The 22,762-nt window shown below is 41.7% G+C and overlaps 1 protein-coding gene across 2 annotated transcripts in view; it reads right to left on the bottom strand.

Annotated features, from left to right (window-relative positions):
* The window catches only part of RCOR1 (REST corepressor 1), a 172,851-nt gene that overhangs the window by 75,435 nt on the left and 74,654 nt on the right, over positions 1-22,762 (bottom strand). For both annotated transcript variants that reach the window (XM_061612205.1, XM_061612204.1), the window contains exon 3: positions 21,619-21,702. In XM_061612205.1, the coding sequence (XP_061468189.1) occupies positions 21,619-21,702 (84 nt within the window). The remainder of the gene's footprint in view (positions 1-21,618; positions 21,703-22,762) is intronic.

Raw genomic sequence — 22,762 nt, 5'->3', positions numbered from 1 at the left:
GCAACATATTTATGGGAATTTTGTCTTTGGTATCTTCAGAGTCCTTTTAAAGCAGCCTTGGCCAAACCAGTGCCTTCCAGATGTTGTTGGAACTACAGCTCCTGCCAGCCATCTTGGCTGGGGCTGATGGGAATTGTAGTCTAAGAGCATCTGGAGGGCACCAGATTGCCAAAATCTGTTTTAAAGCAATTCAGATGAGCCTTGATTGTCTTCATTTCCCAGTCCCAAGGGTTCTCTCCGGTCTAAACATAATCAACTCCTTTATCCTTTCTTCCTATAATCTACCTTCTAGAATGTTTTGTTATCTTGGCAGTTCTACAATGGATCCTTTCCAAAGAGTTGACTGACAATGGAGAACTGAATGCAATGCAAGACTCTAAATGCAACCACTCTACTGTGGCCCTCATCTGCACTATACATTTAAAGCAGTTTGACACTACTTAAACCGTCATGGTTTTCTCCACAGAATTGTGGGATCTGTAGGTTGTGAAGGTGCTGAGAGTTGTTAGGAGACCCCCCCATAGCGCTACAGTTCCCAGAGTTCCCTGCAAAGAGGGATCAATTGCTAAACCACTATCAGTGGTTATTAGCCACTATACTGGCCACAATGGCTATGTTCTTCCTCCACTGTCTGAATATTTCTCTGTACACCAGTTGCTGGGAATCACAACCTGGGCCATATAGAGAGAACTGGAGGGCCACATATGGCCCCTGGGTCTGAGGCTCCCCACCCTGGTCTACACTGACTGACAGCAGTTCCTCAGGTTTTCACACTAGGGTCATGCCCAGCCCCACTTGGAGATGCCAGGGATTGAACCCGGGACCTGGGGCCTTTTGCATGCAGAGCAGGTGCTCTGCCACTGAGCTATGGAGTATAAGAAGCTTCCACTCATTCTACCCCCACTGTAGACAAGCTGTGACAGCAGCATGCCAGCTGGACTAGCCTTTGTATTAGGACGTTGGGGGGGCAGATGGAACAATGGAGATAAGTGACAGGCAGAGAACAGCTGGTGAAATAGCAGTGATGATCACAGCCCTTAGGCCAAGGTCTCATAATAGGACCATGCCTGGACTCCTGATTAGCATTACTTGTATGATGCAAACATGAAATGCACTAAAATGAAGCAAACCCTAGTATACACACATTTCAAGAAGCTTAGGAACAGACTTGCAAGAAAGGGCTGTGGCTCAACAAGAGAACATCTGCTTTGCATGCATAAGATCCCAAGTTCAATCCCTGCTATTTCCGGATCGGGCTGGGAATATTCCTTGACTGACACCCTGGAGAGCCGATGCCAGTCAGTGTAGACAATACTGAGCTAGATGGATCAATGGTCTGACTCAGTATAAGCCAGCTTGTGTTCCTACCACCTAAAAAATCGTAAGGTAAGGAAATGGTGATGTCTTCATATTCACAGCACACTTAAGCATACCAGTGATGCTCTCCTGCCTGTCCGTTTGGGCTCTGCAAATGCCCTGCAAGTCCCTTCTATGCTTTCATGCATGTGCCCCCCTTCTAATAAATCAGTAATACGTGTGGCTGTAGCTTCCCCAAGAGACCTGCAAACTGCCAAGCCAGATTCCATCATCTGATTCAGTTGCAAGCTCATTCATAAAAAGTACATTTGAGCGTGTATGCAGACACATGAGTCACCCTAGAAAAGCATAACATGGTGAGAAGTTCTGCATTTTACTGAAATCCATTAGACAAGGAAATATTACTATTTGTTCATCTTATTAGTTGCTCACCACACAAGGAGTCTTCAAGCAACTTAAGAACATAAAGAGTCCTGCTGGATCAGGCCAGTGGCACATCTAGTCCAACATCCTCTTCTCAGTGGCCAGCCAGATGCCTCTTGTGGGAAGCCTGCAAGCAGGACTTGAGTGCAACAGCGTCCTCCCTTCCTGCAGTTTCCAGCAACAGGCATTCAGAAGCATACTGCCTCTGACCTACAAAAACTTACAAATTTTTAAGTGCATAAGACGTCAAATAAAAGCCTTAGAATAAAACCCATACAAAAAAAGCACAAAACAGACCCAATAAATACTATACATGCTTTTATTTTATTTTTTAACACAACTGTGTGGACTTGTAGGGGAAGGGGTGTGTGGACAGGGAGTGCCATCTCCAGACCTATTAATCACTAGGCACCCCGATGCTAAATGCATTTCAGTGTCATCTCTTGCCCCTCCCCAGTGCTGGTCTTTAAATCTTGCTTTCCAACCCAGCGTTCCATGAGCTATGGCTGCTGCTGCAGAAGGAATCCCGAAGACCACTTCCCACATCATCCGCTAAGCCAGGAGCGGGGGGGTGTGGGGAGAGAGAGAGATCCATAAGAGCCAAGCTTAAAAGAAAGAGCAAGAAACCCTGAAGTTAAGCTACCACGGCAGCCTTAATTCAACATTATGTGACAAGGTACTGCAAGGAGGCTCTGAAACACCTTGCCTGTTACGTGCAGAAATGCACCGAGAGAACAGGGTGACTTGAGGACATCGCGGCAGTTTCAACAGCATCCCCATATTTAATATGCCTGATGCGGGTTCTAGCATTGATCAAACAATGAGAGGCTAAGACAGAAGCGAGCCAAGATTTCTCAGTCCCCGTCCTCCCCCACCTTCCAAAACCAATTATCATACAGAAGACCTGATGCAGATTGCTTGCATACAAATCTCAAAACATCTTCAAGCTCCAGAACACGGTGACAGCCTAAAACAAACACCCAGAGCCGCTTTAGCTTTAGCTTTAAAAAAGAGGGGGGGATGAGGAGAGCTGCAGTTAGCAGGTGGCATTGCTTTCAGCCCATCAGTAAAGCAATTCTGCCATCTTGTGGCCAACATGCACATCCTTGCTTAAAGTCGCAGTGTAAGGACAGAGGCCCCCAAAAAGTCTGTTTAAAAAAGGGCAATCTGGGCCTGCCAAACGTGTGAGCTACCAAGCCGAAGGTAGCCACCAGACGGCTGTTGTAACCTGAGAGCTGCTGGGCAACTCCCCTGTTTGCTAGGTCACAGGTGAATATGCAAAAATAGGAGATTTTAGCACATCTAAGTGAGTTGAATGTGGCTTGAAGATCTGCGATAACCTTGACAATTTGGTTTTAGAGCCTATTCGCTTTCATTAATGTGTTTGCAATTTCTGCCTCAAGTTTTATGAAATTGACAGGTCACGTGGCGTAACATTTTAAAAAAAACAACCTCACCCATCCCATCCTTGGGAGACCAAGATTCTGGTCCTTCTTAGTTACACAACGACTCTTATTTATACCTGAGATGAACACGGCTTTATACACCCAAACTGAACATACCTATATAGCCAAAGGCCTTTGCAAACTTTCAGTCCATTTGTTACATAAATAAACCATCAAGTATTATTACACATTAACAATAGTCAGAAAAATCATGTTAAAAATAAAAATATCTTAATGAAAAATCCGTATCAGCCACAATTGCTACCCATGTGAATCAATTCAGTTCAATCAATAATGGAGGTTTTTTAACAGAGAGAGAGACAGTTCCTTAGCAAATAATGCTAATAATGCAAATAATGTTCCTCTTTCAACAAGCCTTTTAAGTAGAGACCTTATCCCTGTCTGCGTTGGAATTAATTTTTAGATTTTTTAAAGCTTTATTTTTAAGATGTTGTTAAAAATGTTTTGTTTTAATATGTTTTAAAGATGCTTTGTTTTAATATATTTGAAAGACTTTTGTTTTTAAGATATTTTAGAATGTTTTTAGTGTTTTTGTTGGTCAGGATATACATTTAATAAATAAATAAATAAATAAATAAATAAAACATCCAAGAAACAGTTTTGTGACTGAACTCACCAGCATGGAGTATTGTCTCCACTTTTTTTTTAAACTACCCATGGCAACCATTTTGTGCTGGTACCCATACCACGTTTCTCAATATCTGAGTACTGACACCTTTTTCTTTTCACCAAAAACACCTCTGATAGAACTGATTATCCATTTAATCGCAATACCTGAAGTGTTACATCCAAATACTGAGACAGAATACGCAACACAAACTGCAGAATGAGAGTTGGTAAATAACTCAAAAGAAAAGCAAGCCAAACAACACCTTTGTTTATTATCATTTAAATGCTGGAAGAAGGCTTTGAAGTAACAGATTCAAGAGAAAAAAGGAAATAAATTTTGTATTCCTAGGCTGGCACTTTCCTAGCCAACTCATCTTCTTTTTGGTACAAAGTCAATTAATGCAGACACCATTTTTAATTAGATTACTCAACAGCACTTGCTGATTGGATTCCTACTGCAAAAATGTTCCTCAAGGAACTAAGCCATAAATGAAATATGGGTGTTAGCTTAGGTAATTAAGCACACAGAAGACAATACACAGTACATGGGTAGGTGCGTCCACCACACAACCTGTACAAAACCTGCTTTGTTGGAAGGCAAAAGATAACAGTCATTATCAAAGCCAAAGAATTAACTAGGACTGAACCTGGCCTATCTTGTCCAAAACCATCTCATGTGAACCACCGTTTCCCAGGTTTTGAAGTAGTTTGTGGTAAGTTTTCATTTCCTTCTCATCAGAGTATCAAAAGGTGCAATTGCTGGTGATAAATGTCCATTCTAACAAATGAATCATGTAGTAATTAGCCTCAGATAAGAACATAAGCAGAGTCCTTCTGGATCAGGCCCATGACCCCTTTAGTCTAGCGTCCTGTTCTCACAGTGGCCAACCAGATTCCTGTGGAAAGCTTGCAAGCAGAACCTGAGCGCAAGAGCACTCTCCACTCCTGTGGTTTCCAGCATACTGCCTCTGACACAGGAGGTAGGACACAGCCATTGCTGCTATTGGCCATTGACAGCCTTGTCCTCCATGAATTTGTCTAATCCTCAACCCCAGCCAGCGTGGCCAAAGGGCATGTATTATGGAAATCTAGAGGGCATCCCATTGGCTATCAGAGTCTAAGATCTCCAGGACTCAAATTAGCAGCACCACTACTCCAGTACTGGGCTAGATGGTATAACTCAGTACCCAATGGATCCAAATCTCTAACACTGCTCAATATGCTCCAAGTTCATAAACAGCATATACATTTGTAAATATTATGGGTTGTATTCAGTTAAAGTCTATTCAGAGTAGACCCACTGAAATTAATGAACCTAAGTTAGTCATGTCCACTAACTTCAATGGGCCTACTCTGAGTAGGAACAGCACTGACTATCACCCTGCATATTATACCCCAGTCTTCCTCAACCTGTCGCCTCTAGATATTGTTGGTCTCCAGTTGCCACCAGCCTCAGCCATCATGGCCAAAGGCCAGGGGTAACAAGAGTTTGTACAACATCACCTGCACTGGAGGGTTTCAGGTTGGGGAAGGCTGTTATACATACCTTTGTTCAAAGAATGCTATGCTTGTTTCCTTTATTTGAATTTTATGTTAGTATCATGAATCTTTTTGGTTTTTTAAAAAATATATGCACATTTGAAAATGTTGTTAATAATACTAATACCACTAATAATAAATTGCCATGATCATACAGGTGCAACCAGAGAAAGGTAACAAAAGGAAAGCAAACAGTGGCATGAATTTAAAAACGCCAAGAGAAGTGCTACATGCACATTTGGGGGGCCTTCGTAACACTGCTTAAATTATTATTTAAATTAAATGCACACAGAAGGGCTGTAGCTCAGTAGTTAGAGCATCTGCTTGGCATGCAGAAGGCCCCAGGTTCAATCCCCAGTATTTCCAGGTAGAGCTGAGAGTGACTCCTCTATGAAACCCAGCAGAGCCACTGCCAGTCAGTGCAGACAATACCAACCTAGATGGACCATTGGGTGTAGCTCACTATAAGGCAGTTTCCTATGGAATTCTCAGCAGACCATTTGAGCCCCAAACACTAGGCCTTAGGTTTTAAAGTATCTTTTACTTTAAATTTATGGAGGGAGGGCGACTTTGTGAGGAATGTTGGTTGTTCTGATAAGGGGGTAATGGTGGAGGGAATAAGGATGAGGAATTTTTGGGAGGGGGTCTTTGACCTGGAAAAGGGTTATTGGAGGGAGGGAGGTGCCTTGAGGGGAATTAACATGGTGGGGGCGGGGAAGCTGTGACTGGAAGCTGAATGGAGAACAGGGATGGGATTTCTAAGACGAATATTTGGGGTGGGGGTGTTTTTTGATCAGAAAAGGGGGGGAGATGTCCTGAGAGGAATAATTATGGAGAATTAATACAGCGGTTGTTAGTGGGTTTATGACTGGAAGCTGGAAGAGGAATATTTTTGGATACTTATCAGATGCCTCCCACACAGTTTAGTTTTCACAAGTTGAATAGGACCTTTTAGAATAATACTGTTTTCATCCCTAGCCATGGCCAGTTCTCCCTCATGAAAGTTTTACACTGAAGGCTGGCTTCATAAATAGTTCATACACAGAGCAAGTCCATTATTTCAGTACATAGCGTACGTTGCTGCATTGCACAAGTCCACACATTCAAAGAGCAGGAGAGCAAGATGCGGGCGTGGGCTCGCCATCAGATTAAATTGCTTTTAAAAGAGTTACTGATAATTAAGCCTTTTGCAAGGGAGTAGAATCACAATAGGCCTAACCGCTGAAACAGCAAACGTAGCGGACCATTTGTCCTCATTCCTGCCATCTGGAAGAATGAACAGCCAGAAAGGGAAGTAGTGCCACCCTGGGCTCTTTCTGGGAGGCAGGGCAAAATATAACTTTAATAAATACATCAATAATGAAGTAATGCTCTCCACTGGCTTTGGTGAACAAATGGGATTAAAAAAGATAAGAATGGGCTGGCGGGGTGGAAGTCTCCCCTTGGCCTCGGCCTCACTAGGTGGCCTTAGGCCCCATCTGCACTGTACATTTAAAGCACTATTAAACAGCACTTTAAACAGTCATGGCTTCCCCCCAAAGAATCCTGGGAACTGTAGTTTGGTAAGGATGCTAAGAGTTGTTAGGAGGCCCCTATTCCCTTCACAGAGCTACAATTCTCAGAGTGGTGCAACAATCAATCCTTCTTCCCAGGGAACTTCGGGAACTGTAGCTCTGTGGAACGAAATAGAGGTCTCCTAACAACTCTCAGCACCCTTAGCAAACAGCCGTTCCCAGGATTCTTTGGGGGGAAGCCCTGGCTGTTTTTTGTTGTTATGTGCCTTCAAGTCAATTACGACTTATGGCGACCCTATGAATGAGCGACCTCCAATAGCATCTGTCATGAACCACCCTGTTGAGATCTTGTAAGTTCAGGTCTGTGACTTCCTTTATGGAATCAATCCATCTCTTGTTTGGCCTTCCTCTTTTTCTACTCCCTTCTGTTTTTCCCAGAATGATTGTCTTTTCTAGTGAATCATGTCTTCTCATGATGTGTCCAAAGTATGATAACCTCAGTTTCATCATTTTAGCTTCTAGTGACAGTTCTGGTTTAATTTATTCTGACATCTTGTAAGTTCAGGTCTATGGCTTCCTTTATGGAATCAATCCATCTCTTGTTTGGCTTTCCTCTTTTTCTACTTCCTTCTGTTTTCCCCAGCATTATTGTCTTTTCTACTGAATCGTGTCTTCTCATTATGTCTCCAAAGTATGATAACCTCAGCTTCATCATTTTTGCTTCTAGTGATAGTTCTGGTTTAATTTGTTCTTACACCCAATTATTTGTCTTTTTTGCAGTCCATGGTATGCACAACGCTCTCCTCCAACACCACATTTCAAATGAGTTGATTTTTCTCTTATCCAATCTTTTCACTGTCCAACTTTCACATCCATACTACTTTTCTCGCACCCTCAATCATTACGCTGGCCTATCATAAGGAGCAGTTGTTAGGACTGCCAAGGCAAGCAGGGAACATAAAAGGCTGCCTTGTGTGAGATCAGTCTGTTTGTCCATCTAACTCAGTACTGTCACCTCTCTAAGCCCACAGAAGTTTGGGCCACAATAAATCTGTTGGACTTCAGGTCTCTGTCCTGGTTGCTTCTACTGCGAAGGACTAACATGGCTAGCCCTCTAGAAGCTTCCTCACAGGATTGTTGTTGGAGCAGGCAACAGGAAGAGCCCATATAAGAACTCATATAAGCCCTGCTGGATCAGACCAAATGCCAATCAAGCCGAGCATCCTCTCATCACAGTGGTCAACCAGATACCTATGATAAGTGCACAGGGAGGGCATGAGCCCAACAGTGTTCTCTCTACTTGTGATTCTCAGCACTTGGCATTCAGAGACATACTGCCTTGGACACTATTAACCACTGATAGCCTTATGCTTCCCCAAAGGACTTAGGAGGATGAGATACAAATGCGGTAAATAAAGGCCTTATTGTAGATATACAAATTATGATGAGTTGCTTAAAATATTTTTCAGGGATAGATAATAAAACTATGAATGGAGCTGTGAGTCTTCAGTATAGAAGAATTTTGGGGAGGAGGGTTACTTTAAAAAAATATGTGCTGAATTTAGGAATGATGAAACAGGAACAAGATCTTGCTTACAACCTTTATACATTCCAGATGCATGGCCTCACGTGCTTCTGGCGCATGTAACAACATGACCATGCCCCATTAAAATTTCTAGTGCTAACTAATGCTACATCCCAGTATGGGTTCAAAGCAAAAACACACATCTAGAATTAGATAATCTCCTCTATTGCTTAAAAAGCTGCCTCTTCAAATGCTTGTTTGTTAAACAGTTGAGAATTAGCTTTAAGCGTGTTCTCAAGTTTTACCAAAGAACCCCACAAAAAACCACACCCAGCTCTGCAGCTCTCCGATCCTCACTCAGCAATAGCCAAAAGGCAGGAAATATCTGGCAAGAGGCCACATCCTACAAACTATGCAATGCCTTCACATTCTCATTGGGTTAACAATAATTGTACATGGGTTGGTCCTAATCTATACCTGTATAGCTGCTGTCATCAAACTCCCAGCATACCAGTCTAGCAACTTTCACTGCCTATCAGCATGAGACTTGCCAGGACTGTTCCAGAATGTGCTTCAGGTTAAGAATCGCAGCCAAAAGGTTCCTTTATAGCTAGGGACTAGGCTGCAGAGCCAGTATGTATCTCTTCTCCCGTAGTCTTGACTAAAAATGTAAGACACAGGTACTGTGTATGGGTGTATACATTATTTATATATATTTGCTAGTCGCTTTTCTTTACAGAAGTGAACCCAAAGCACCTTACAATCAATAAAAAGATGAAAACCAATATTTTAAAAAAACAAATTAAAAGTTAAAAAGCATAACACATAAGTATAAAAAGCAGTAGAACAGCTCACCCCCTATAAGAGGCTACAACATCAAAAACTCTCCAAAATTAAGAGCCAAATGCCCGGGAAAAGAGAAATGCTTTTGCCTGGTGCCTAAAGATAGATAACAATGGTGCCAGGCATGTCTCCCTAGGGAGAGCATTCCATAAACGGGGCCACTACTGAGAAGTCCTCTTCTCATGTCACCACACTCCACACCTCCCTCGAAAGGAGCACATGAAGAAGGGGGTCAGATGCCAAACACAGGGTTTGGGTTGGTTCATATGGAGAGAGGCGGTCCTTGAGGTTTTGGAGTCCTGAGCCATATAAGTTTTTTTAGGTCAAAACTAGCACTTTGAACTAAGCCCGGAAACTAATTGGCAGACAATGCAATTGTACCAGAATTTGTCTTATGTGCTCAGACTGTCTTGCCCCAGTGAGCAATCTGGCTGCTGAATTCTGCACCAGAGCTGCAGTTTCCAAACTATTTCCAAACTGTCTTCAAAGGCAACCCCACGTATAATGCATTGCAATAATTTAGCCTAGAGGTTACCAGAGCGTGGACAACAGAAGTCAGGCTATTCCTGTCCAGATAGGGTCGTAACTGGTCCACCAGCTGAAGCTGATGGAAGGCATTCCTTCCACTGAGGCTACTTGAGCCTCAAGCAACAATAATGGATCCAGGAGTACCCCCAAGCTATGCACCTGCTCCTTCAGAGGGAATGTAACCCCATCCAGATCAAGCTATATCTCATCCATCCTGTCTAGGTGCCACCCACTAACAGTGCCTCAGTCTTGTCTGGATTGAGCTTCAGGTTATTGGCACTCATCCGGTCTATTTCCAAGGCAAGCCATGACTGTTTCAAGCGGTATAATACTGCTTTCAATGTATAGTGCAGAAGGGGCCATATAATTGGGGGGGGGTTAAGTAAAAAAAGAGAGTGAGAAATAGCATTCATTTGATTGGAATAGCAAATGTGTTTAGGCCATAGACCAGCTTTCTTCAGACTGGGACCTACCCATCACTTTACACTATAAACTCGCGTCAGGCCCAGCCAGCATCATGCATGGTCAGGGATGATGCAAGTCCAGCACCATCTGGAGGGCACCCAAGTTGGGGAAGGCTATGACTGAACTCAATGGGTTTTCCTTGCCATCTGACTATCCTCTAGACCAGCGATGGGGAACCTGCAGCCTTCCATCATCCCTGACTGTAGGCCTTGCTGCTTGGGGCTGTTGGGAGTTGAAGTCCAACAACACCTGGAGGGCCACAGCTTTCCTCATCCCTGCTCTAGCTAATCCTGAAAACCAGCTCAGATCTACACCTCCAGCAACAAACATGGGATGAGGAATTCCAGTCCAGAGGAGAGACAGCTTTCCCCTGCAACAACCACCCCCTCTGGACCCGGGTTCCCAAACACAGTCACAACATCCAGTTGGGTGGATGGGGGGAGGGGAAGGCTGGTGGATACCAAGGGAAAGAGTCAAGTGGGTAAGAGTAAAAATGCATGCACATATGTCCTCATAATTCTACCTGAAACTTCCCTTCTCACCACACAAACAGCTTTGCTGTAGGAAAGCAGTAGTCATGATTCTAAGCTCTGTCCAGGCTGAACTTGTAGTTTCTTGCGTCGGAATTCTATTGAGTTGCGTAGCAGAGCGGAGAGTTTTGAGCGAGCTTGTGTGTGTGTGTGTGTTAAATTAGTCAGACAGAGACTTTAAGCTTCAAAATAAGGAATAACTACTTTATTCTGGAAGTACATGCTTGATAGGAAAGAGTTCTATATCTAGCTAACTAGCTATGTTGGAGCAGTCTGCACTGGTCCCAGTGCAGCTCTCATGCTGGTTGAGAAGGGGAGACAAAAGAAACATGTCTGCTCCCCTCTCAAGAGAGAAGAAACCTGGAAAGGCAGGAAGGAATTGGGATCAGCATCCTTTGCATATCAGTCTAGCAGGAAGGGGAGAGACGGCAAGGATCAAAGGACAGGTATAGCCTAGCAACCAAGAGGTCTCCTCCCTAGCTACCCTTTTTAACCCCATGCAGCCTCAACCCACCAAGTTGGAGTTGAACCTCATACATTCCAACACCTTGCTCATCAATAACAAGATAATTCTACCAACAGAGTGTAATAAGGTGACATATTTGCTGGAACCCAGAGAAGACCATGCCTAGCTACTCTCTGGACAAAGACATAGAAAGCTGTCCCATCTACCTCAATATTTGCACACTGACGCAGTATTGTCTACACTGACTGGCAGCAGCTCTCCAGGACTTCATACTAAACTAACTAACAACAAGAAAAACAGTGGATTTTCTCCTGCAGGGGCTAATTCAGAATTTATTTGCACATACCTTCAACTGGGGAACATCACCAAATAGTCCACAACTATTACTTCCCATAATATTCCCCGCACTCTGCCAATTCTTGCTTTGTCTATCAAATGCAGTCAATGCTACTTCTATGGAGCAGTCATGGACAGCCACAGAAATTTTTCCGGGGTGAGGGAGCAATGTTAATACTCCAAATCAATCAATCAATCAATGAAAAAGAAAGAAAGAAAGAAAGAAAGAAAGAAAGAAAGAAAGAAAGAAAGAAAGAAAGAAAGAAAGAAAGAAAGAAAGAAAGAAAGAAAGAAAGAAAGAAAGAAAGAAAGAAAGAAAGAAAGAAAGAAAGAAAAAGAATAGTGCTTGTACATTCTGCCTCATATCTCAGGTTCTACAAATGCTAGGAACTTGCTCTCCTTTAAAAAAGCTAGAAATAAGGGGATCATGGTTCATTGGCCTCCTGGGGTCCCCACAGATGCCCATGGGAGGGAGCATGCCTTTCTTGTGAGCAGTACAGCATGTAACATTCTGTTGGTCAGGGGTGAGGAACCTTTTGCCCTCCAGATGATGCTGAACTATAATGTCCATCAGTCTCAGGAAGCATACCCAATGGCCGGGGGTAGTTCAGCAACACTGAGGGCCAAAGGTTCCCTACACTTGCTGCAAGTGTTAGAATATAGCCATGTCAGAGCAATTTGATTCAGCCACTGTATTTTCCCATATTTTAAGCGTGAATCGAAGAATTAATGAATTAATGGCCATTTGCAGCTGCAGGACAGCATGTTTACATTTGAGTTGGTTTTTGCTTCCCGTGCATTTGCCTCCCAGCCAGTTACTTGCTGCTTCCAAGGCTTTCGTGATTTAATACTTCTCTCCCTTCCCACTCCCACTTTCCACAACACTGGACTACCCAGAAGGAATTGGTGGAATCTATTTTCTTAGATTATCCATCCTGCCCAACAGGACACAATTAAGCAGCAACACAGCAGCAGAAAGAAGAGGGAAGGAGGCCAAAGAGTCTGAATAGTGGAGGCTGGTCCATTGAGGCTAATGGGGCACTACCTCACCATCATCAGTCTGCCCTCTCACCTGCCTGCTTGCCTTATAACCAATCTTCTGGCTGTCAGCTTCTTTCTCCTCCTCCTTCTCCTTAGTATCATCGCAGTAATTGTAGAACTCGCCAGCGAGGCGGCTTAGGCCAAAAACTAGGATTAGTTGGCTCTGCCTCTCATTGGCTCTGGCTCTACCAACTGTGTGGGCTCCATGCCTTCTGCCCCACTTGTCTCAATGAGAACCAGCCACCACTGAGTCTCAAACCTCTTGGAAAGACCCACCACATACATCTTTTGTACAGCAGGTTGCAAGCAGGAGTAAAGGTACAAAGACACAGATCAGCCAACTTACAACAACCAAGGTTTAATGCAGCCTTTACCAACCAGGTTGTGCTGGCTGAAGCTGATGGCAGTTGTAGTCCAAAAGACCTGGAAGACCCCAGCTGCCAAAGGCTGATTTCCAATATTATTCTCAGGGACAATTTTGCTGCACTATGAAATGAAACAGCCTGGTTCATTTACTTCTCATCAGTCTGGGACAGATTTTTCTTTTGTAAAAGTGTGTTTATTAAAAGTTTTGAATCAATATGTGCATACAAACAGCAAATACAGAGCAGAATACAACGAAGTGAAAAGGAAATAAATCAAGACATCATCATCATCCCAAAACAACAACAACATATCAATACAGTATTCAAGATAATAAGAACAAACAGCAATAATATCATACATGACTGCTATAGATTTCATGGGGAAAGGTACTCTGGGACAGTTTTTAATGTGGTGACTCAGGTGCTATGTAGGTTCCCAGAAGTGCCTTCTGCAGCAGGTTTGATTAATTAAAACAAAGATGAATTCACATGAAAGCAAAACAAAACAAGATGTGCAGGAAAAACCTGGGTTTTCTTCCGTAGGGTTGTATCCATTCTTCATCTTATTCAAAATAGGCCCATTGAAATGAATGGATATGACTAACATGTTTATTAATTTTAATGGGTCTACTCTGGGTGAAATTTAGTTAGATACAGCCCTTACTTAATTAGCACCTGACCCTTACTTGCAGACAAACTGGCAGACTCTCTCTTGCAAAGCACGTCTTAATTGCAAATGTTATTTTAGAAAACAAGGGAGATTTCACTTTAGAAATACTTCAGGTGAAAATTAACAGAATGGAAGAAAACTTGTATTTCATCTTCATTGTATCAGAGCAGCAACAGTATTATATACTCATAATGAAGTCACATTTGTCAATAAATAAATAAAAAACCCATATGAAAATGGAAATGGACTGCCTTCAAGTCGATTCCGACTTATGGAGACCCTATGAATAGGATTTTCATGGTAAGAGGTATTCAGAGGTGGTTTACCATTATATAAGAACAGGTAACCTTTTTTATGTTTGGTTGTTGAAGAATATGATCTTGCCATCTGGAATAACTGAGGCAACTATGCCATGACGCCTTGTAAGAAGAAAGAATTCCAGGAGATGCATGCGTGCGTCCATCCTTTAAAAAGGAGTTAGGAGCCCTGGATTTTTTCATGCAGAGTGGACGGTTGCGAAGGAGATCTGGCTAAGCTAGTTATAGGCAACGGGCAAAGGCCCTGCCTGTGCCATAAGGGAGGAACTGAAGCCATGTAATTCAGTGGAGGCGACCATCCCAGGCCAACCTAGGCCTCCTTCAGTTGCCATAGTAACAAAGTATTGATTTTCTTTTCCTCCTACCCCCTCTAGTGTGAGGATTCAGTATTTTGAATCAACAGTGCCACTAATCACAGCCAAACCCTGTTAAAAATACTGCTGAAAATGAACAACAGGAATGTGTGTGTTTAGTGCAGGGGGAGGGGGATATTGAAACAAATTGCCCCTTAAAATACTTTTAATAGCTACTGTTCATATCCTAAGTGCACGGGGGCAGGGAGATGGTATAAGAAGCTTGTATTCCAATTATTCTAGGAACTTATTTTAAATTTTGATTTTTCCCCCCTTTCTCCATTGGCTTAACAGTCAATCCCTCTTCCCAGGGAACTCTGGGAACTTCAGTTCTGTGAGGGGAATAGGGGTCTCCTAACAACTCTCAGCACCCTTAACAAACTACAGTTCCCAGCATTCTTTGGGGAAGCCGTGACTGTTTGAAAGTGGTGTGGTAGTGCTTTAAATGTTTAATGCAGATGGGGCCTAACTGTCAGTCAATGATAACAGTGCTGCTAGGGTCAAAAGACTGAGGCACTGGCCTATAACACAAATTTTCACATACTAAATTAAATATATAGATGCAGCCTTAGGCCAATTTTCAAAGGGATGTCAGCTTTTAATGTCAGGGCTTACTCTGAGTATGGATTACCCAGGGTTAAATGGGGCCAGTGCACCACATCTTCGCATATTATGATGGCAGCAGCGGCTGAGGTCTCACCACCCAACTGTTCTGTAAGCAAAACACACACACATGCACATATACAGACTGCTTTTTTGTGATAGTGCTCACTGGTGCAGATTACAGGCACCTTTTTTTTTGCTGCCCATGGCGATTATGTGCTAGAACCCCAAAACACATTTATCAAGATATTATAAAGAGCTCTTTTTTTTCTTTTTTTACAAAAAAAAGAGGACTAAATAATATATAAAGTTCTTTAAAAACAGGGCGGGGGGAGCAGGAGATCTGAGTCCTAGTGCAAAATACCTGGATCTCTGGCTTCCTGGGTGACCCCTGAACAATGCCTCTGATTAATTGTTATATTTGAGTAGAATTATATCTGCATATGATTTTAAAAAACAGTGCCAAAGAACAATAGCACAGTGTTTTGTTTTTAATATTATGCACATATGTTGTAGAAACAATTGTCTTGGGAAACTTGTTCCTTCCTGCGTGGGGGAGAAAGGAGAATGCCTCTGAGATATTGCCTTTTTTTATAACAACTTTTTAAAAAATAAAATCCAGTGCTTGATAAATCAGGTTGCCATTATTATTGACCAAAACATTTTCTTAAAAAATCAATTAAACGCTGTAGCCCTTACAGAAACTCAAGCATGGGGTGCAATCTACATCCTACTGGAGCCAATTGCAAGTCACCCACTGGTTTAAAATAGCTGCAGACTGCACCTAAAAATAAAACCTTGTTAGTCTGAACCTTTGTGGCTAATAGTACGGAGATTTTATCATGGATTACATAACCAACTCTCAGCATAAAGAATAACTGGGGGGGAAAGGAAATACAAACAGAGTGAGATGCTGATCTATAGGAGAGTTTCTTACAAAAGTTATCCCCCTCCCTTTTTTTTAACCTTGTAGCTGTTCTAAGAGCACTGTTAAGAAATATGAATTTGAATATACCACTGCAATATAACATTATATGCAATATACCAATTCCTCATAACAATGGAGAAAAGTCTACAATTAAAAGAGCAGGTAAAAATATGGTATGCTGCCATAATGAGAAAATGTTATGAAGTGATGATATTAAGAGAAAGAAGGTTTTTGAGTCATTGGTTTTTATACCTGTAAACCATTTAGAAACCTATTTTGGAATTAAGTAGTTGTTTAATAATAATAATAATAATAATAATAATAATAATAATACAAGGTAACAAACAATTTGAATGCTTTTCATCTCCTTTATTGAAACACATGAAACAAAAACACAATTCGGAATTTCTTGAGGGTTTTATATTATTATACAATATTTATACAGAATGTTCTTATAAATGATCCTATTTTTACAATCAATAAAATTTTATGTTTATTTATAATATTTAAAATGGAAATGGACTGCCTTCAGGTTGATCCCTGCCTTCAAGACTCCATGAATAGGGCTTTCATGGTAAGCGGTATTCAGAGGTGATTTATAAACTATTTATTTATAATATTATGTTAATAAAAGTAAACTTTTATAACTTTTATTAAATTAAATTAAAACATTATAAAAAGAATAGGTAAAAACAAAACACATTCTTAATATTACAATGTAAAGTAAACTTTTATATAACTTTTATTAAATTAAATTAAATTAAAACATTATAAAAAGAATAAGTAAAAGCAAAACACATTCTTAATATTACAATGTAAAGTAAACTTTTATATAACTTTTATTAAATTAAATTAAATTAAAACATTATAAAAAGAATAGGTAAAAACAAAACACATTCTTAATATTACAATATAATACATAAAAATATTCATGGCTCCTTAATTGGAGCAGCACGTAACACTAATGTCCAGCAAAACAAGTACATCATTACTCAATACAGTTAATATTACGGACAACCAAGTATGCTGCAGAAGACAATCCTGTCTCTCCAATGCATCTACCTGTACGATGTGTACTTTCAAGCATCACTTTCTCACATACATGCTTAATATTGATCTGTGTACACATAACACAGTTTGGTAACATGTATGAGTTGGTGCTATGGAAATGAGCCATGTGCTCGTATGATCCATCTCTAGGAACTGTCCACTTAGTTAATTCCTAGTTTGCTGCTATCAGGGCTGGCACCAGCCTGCTCTGGGCCTGCAGTGCCATAGCCCAACCCCCGCATACAGGCAGCATGGGGCTAATAAGCCTGCCCACGCATCCCACCTACTTCTCCTGTACCTGTGAATGACATGCGCATGCCTGCCATCAACCAAGATGGTGGCGGGGGTGTTAGCCTCTTAGGGAAGTCCCCGCCACTATCTTGGTTGATGGCAGGCATGCGCGTGCAGCACACATGTCATTTTACAGCAGCGATTTCCAACGTGGGCGGTAGCGCCCCCCTGGGGGGCGTTACAGCCTTTCAGGGGTGTTGGCGTGACTACAAACTTTAGGGGGGCGTTTGGGTTCATTAGGGGGTGTTGACATTTGGAGGTCTGATGCAACAGTTGAAGCATTTAAGTTTAATTTTATTTAATACACAAATCATTAATTTTTAAACTGTTTTGTCCCCAGTTAGAATGTATTTAATAGTCTCAATTCATGGAAATAACACTATAGTGTGTGCTCTTTAGTAAATAGCGTGTGCTCTTTAGTAAAGAAATTCTGAATAGCAGTCAGTGTCATATCAAGGAATGGGGATATTAGCCACACCCCGGCACTAGGTAATGTTCCGATGTTGTCTTGAGGGATGTTGGAACCAATCACAAGAGAGTGTTTGATAAGCAGGGTGTATTGGTGGAGGGTGCATTCTTCCAACGGATGAGTGCCATGTGCAAATGGGTGACACAGACAGTCAGTTATTCACTGGTTTTCTTCAGGAATGGGACACACTCGCTACCTGTTGTTTCTGTGATGTTTAAATGAACTTGTTTAACGAAACAATGCCAGTAAACTGAATGGGTTTGTCGTTAAGTAACACAGTGTATTCTATTGGTTCATGCTGTGTGGACTTAATTAGCTTTTGCTTATGTTTTTAGGATTTGTGAAACAAGAAACAACTCCTATATCTGCAATTTGTTTCTTGCGTGTAACTATGTATGCATATTAATAAATTATACTAAGAATTCAATGTGTAATCTAAGTGCAATAAAAAGGCATGATAAAAACAATCAGTAATAATCATTGAAAATACCTTACTCATATTTTAAGGGAAGAATAGGAAGCATTGGCATATACTTAATCTGAGGGGGGCGTTGGGCACAAAAAGATTTTGCAAAGGGGCGTTGGGTCGAAAAAGGTTGGGTAACGCTGTTTTACAGGGATGGGAGAGGTAGGTGGGGTATGCATGCAGGCTTATTGAAGCCTGCACTGACTATACTGGGAGGGTGCCTGGGAGCTCCCTCTCTGCATTCCACAGCACAAGTTGGAGCCGACACTGCTGTGGATCGTGCAACAGGAGCACTACCCTACCACCCTAAGGCCCTTGGTGCTGGCCCTGGCTGCTATATTTGAACTAGTAAAACCAGTTTGTGCTTCCCCAGCTAACCATTGTTTGATCAAGGTTTGCAATCCTGGTGCAGGGCAAGTGCAAACCATAAGATGCCAGTTTAAATGTAATTGCAAGCTACCTTTTGCGGTTTTTTTTATAACTTTATAACATTTTTGTGATCTACCCAGGAAGCACTGCAGCAGGGAGAATATAAATAGTTTAAAATAAAATAAAAATAAAGGTTTGCAGCAAATCCAAGAAATAACTGATGAAGCCGAGCACATGAGGCAGGGCAGCATGTGAGCCAGACGTTTGGTCACATAATGCCAAATCACGACGGTATATTATGTGAACAATGAAGCCCTGCATCCATGCGCTCTCTTGCTTATTTTATTGATTTATTACATTTATATACCACCCCATAGCTGAAGCTCTCTGGGCAGTTTACTTCCTTTCTTTAAGTTTCATGCCCTCAGCAAACCAGTTTGCCCAGTTCAGGCACAGCTGCAAGCAATGGTTTGCCAATAACCCAGAACTATCCTAGAGTGATCTAATTTAGAATATTTATCTTTGTTCACTAACTATATAAGTAAAATTAAAAACTGAAACTGCTAAGCGTGCCCAATATTGTATCTGCAGTTGGCATCTATGAAAAAAATTGAACGAACTGCCTTCAAGTTGATCCCAACTTATGGCGACCCTATGAATAGGGTTTTCATGGTAAGCGGTATTCAGAGAGGGTTTACCATTGCCTCCCTCTGAGGCTGAGAGGCAGTGACTGGACCAAGGTCTCCCAGTGAGCTTCATGGCTGTGTGGGGATTTGAACCCTAGGCTCCCAGGTAGTAGTCCAGCACCTTAACCACTACACCACATTGGAATGTATGGAAAAAAGTAAAAAAGATGATTTTGCAGCAGACTGGTGGCCGTTCATTTCCTTTACAGCTTCAGTTGGTACAAATTGTCAGGCCCCAAAGCCCTTTAAAGCATTATGGACCATATAACTCAATGCACAATTACCATCCAATGGCAATATGCGCCTTGCCTGAAGGAATTAAAAGTTTTTGGTGATGGAGACAGTTTCCAGGGAGGGGGAGGAAGGAGGGAGCGACCAGGGGCAGGGAGTTGTATCTGTATTCTTGCTTGCATTATTTTATAAGGTATATTATTTGAAAACTCAATTAAAAACAAAAAACAAATGAACTTATGAAACAGAAAATATTCTGTGGGGAAAAATTAAGCCCTGGAAAATTTTCTGATTTGGAAAATCACCCCTCCTCACTGATGTCATCCGTTCCTTGGTCCTCAAATAGTGACAATCCCTGAAGAAAGACCTTATCCTGCCTTATAGTGATTTAACCTTGCAAGTCAGTTGATGCATAATCTTTATAGAAGATTACATAGAAAACTGAGAGAACAACAGACCAGACCCTTGTCAGAGAGCCTTCTGTTCATCTGGGGAAGGGGGCAGGTTGTTTCTCTACAATTACTCCTTGGAGAATTCTTAGGACAGGTCTTGGGCCCATGTGGCCCTGATCTTCACCTTTCCCTATGCTCTGCTTGACCTCTGCCAGTTGAGCTGTTGATTTTTTTTTAATGCTTTGGTTTAAGTTATATTTAAGCCAGCACAAACAGTTTCGTTCTTAACTTTAGCAAAGCACACTATGACAACAACTTTTTGAGAACACCAACTCTACACTGTTTCTGATCTGCTCAAATTAGCACATGTGCTAATATGCAGATGCAAAACTTCACAAGATCTCAGAAAAACTTTGTCCTGTGGAAAGTATAAAAGAGCAGAGATGCTAATCTCCTTCTGCTCTACCAGAACTGAGAGCCTTAATCACCTTCTAAAAACTTATATTCCCCATGGTTGGGAAAGGCAACAGAATGCACCTTAAGAGTACAGAAAGCACATTAAAATCTCTCTCTCTCTCTCTCTCTCTCTCTCTCTCTCACACACACACACACACACACACAGTGTGTTTAGAAGCTGCTGCTATTCAGCAAAGCTTGTTGTTCTTCAAAGCATTTCTAGGGAAAGTGCCCTCACAGGCACCTCTTATTTTTCATGTACACATCTTTTTGCCATGTTACTTGAGAATGCATAAGCTACAGCTGCAGGTACAATCAGTTAGCTGACCTACACTGCTAACTAAACCAGACTGACAGCAAGCCTCCACTGAAGGGAGTTCCAGCCTAACTGAACAGATCAAACACACCAAATTCAATTTACACTGCATGCTATGCAAATAGCATCATAAAAGATGCACCAAGTAAGGAGACTATCACCATTTCCAATTCCAAGCATGTACTGGGATGCTCTGAATGCAGCCAGCTAACAGCAAACTTCATAGTATGCTCTTCCAACACAGTTCTCTGTGCCAACCATATTATGAAAACAGTAAATAGAGTAATGAAAGGATGGCGAACCCTCAAGCCCAGGGGTAAATGTAGCCCTCCAAGCCTCTGTACCTGGTCCTCTGGACTTTTTCTATGCCACATCCACTCCTCAATGCCCACCCTTGCAGGCCATGCTTCACACTCGCCTTTAGTATTTTTTTCCTGGTGGGAATGAGCCCTTGAACTCTGATAATGCCCTCGCTTCCCTAGTTGGGAGAATACAAAGGGTGTGCCAGTGGATTTAGAAAGTGTGCAAAGGTAACATGTACATTAACTGCTCCGCCCACTTCTCCCTCTGGCTCCACCCACCACTGGTATGTGGTCCCCGAAAGGCTGTTGAGAAGGAAATGTGGTCCTTGGACTGAAAAAGCTTCCCTGTCCCTAGAATAAGAGATCACTGTAAATAATGTTACCACAAAACCACTCTTATTTTTTTGTAGGTTTTTTCAATACTTTTACTAAGAAATGTGGGGCTTGGGGTGATGGGAGTAGTTGTTCAAAATATCTGAAGGGCACCAGGTTGTAGAAAGCTGCATTAAAACATTCAACTTCTCATGCTACAGAACTGGGTATTTTGGGCAGTTGTCCAGCAAACCTTGTGTACTGTGGTGTTAAATCACACATTCAAGTTCCACTAGAGGCACATCAAACATATGAAGCAGGTTACAGCTCTAGCCTCTCCCTTGTGAGAAGGCATCAAACATTTATTTATTTAGCTTTATCAAACAGGGAAGGAAGGAAGGAGGGAAGGAAGGAAGGAAGGCAAAAATCCAGTGACTTACACTTTGCTTCAGAAATATTCTGGTTGGGCGACCAGACCAGCATACCAAGATTCTCTCTCTCTTGAGCCCGCTTTGCAAGTTTAGCTGCAAGAAACCAGATATACAGTAGATTTAAAAAATATAGCAGGGTGGAATCTTACTGCTTCTAGGCACTGATAAAAGAAACTGGGAAGGCAGAATCACAAACAGTGAAACTACCATCCTCCCTCCTTGCAAGATTTTGAGACTTTCAGCACCTTTCCACTTGTACACACAACCAAAGTATGTCTCGACAGTATTTTGCTAGGCCAACTGAAGATGTGGAAATAAAATGCAAAATGTTTTTAAGATTCAGACATTTCTGCAGCAGAAAATGCAAGACAAAACTATAGGGTTAAACAGCAGCTTTGCAGCTAAGGTTGATTCTCCCTGAGCTGTCAGCCAAGAGAAAGCAAGCAAAGAGAAATGGGAGTGTAGCTGTGTTGTGTCAGCATGTAGAGCTGGATCGGTTTCCTAGCAGTGCAAGCCAACTTAAATATACTGTTACCAGTGAAGACTGGTCTTAAATCAGTTCGTGATGGAAGTGGAGGAGTGCTGGTATAAGATACATTAAAGTCCTTTAGACCCATGATCAAATACCCTATATCCTTAACCAGATATTATGAAAGTATATATGGGATGCTTATGTCGGACTTTAAAAAATATCAAATACTGGAACAAATAGAAGACCCAATACTATAAAATCTGATACAGATCCTTGTGCACAATACTGCTTACTAAACCATAGTTTAAGTCTTTACATAATGTGCAGTTTTCCAAAACTGCTCACAATAGAAGCAAATTATAAAAATTAAAAGTAAAGTAATGTAAAAATACATACCAGCACAAAAAACACTTAAACAGCAAACCAATGCCCAACAATCTTGAATGGCTCCAAGAATAAAAAAGTCCATCTAAAAATGGCTAGAGAGTTAGTTCACTGTTTGGAGATTCTCAGGGAAAGACTTCTGCAGTTGTGATGCCACCACTGAGCAGGCCCGGTCACTGGGACCTGCCAACAAAATTTTTGCTACTGACATGCCAGAGATAGCAAGACCTCTGATACTGACCTTAGGGTCTGGGAAGTTCGTATAGATGGCAATGAGCTAGATGGCAATGAGCTACG

Source organism: Rhineura floridana, chromosome 2, assembly GCF_030035675.1.
Source record: "Rhineura floridana isolate rRhiFlo1 chromosome 2, rRhiFlo1.hap2, whole genome shotgun sequence".
NCBI lineage: Eukaryota > Metazoa > Chordata > Lepidosauria > Squamata > Rhineuridae > Rhineura > Rhineura floridana.
Note: the sequence above shows the minus strand (reverse complement) of the source record. Positions and strands in the feature narration are given on the sequence as shown.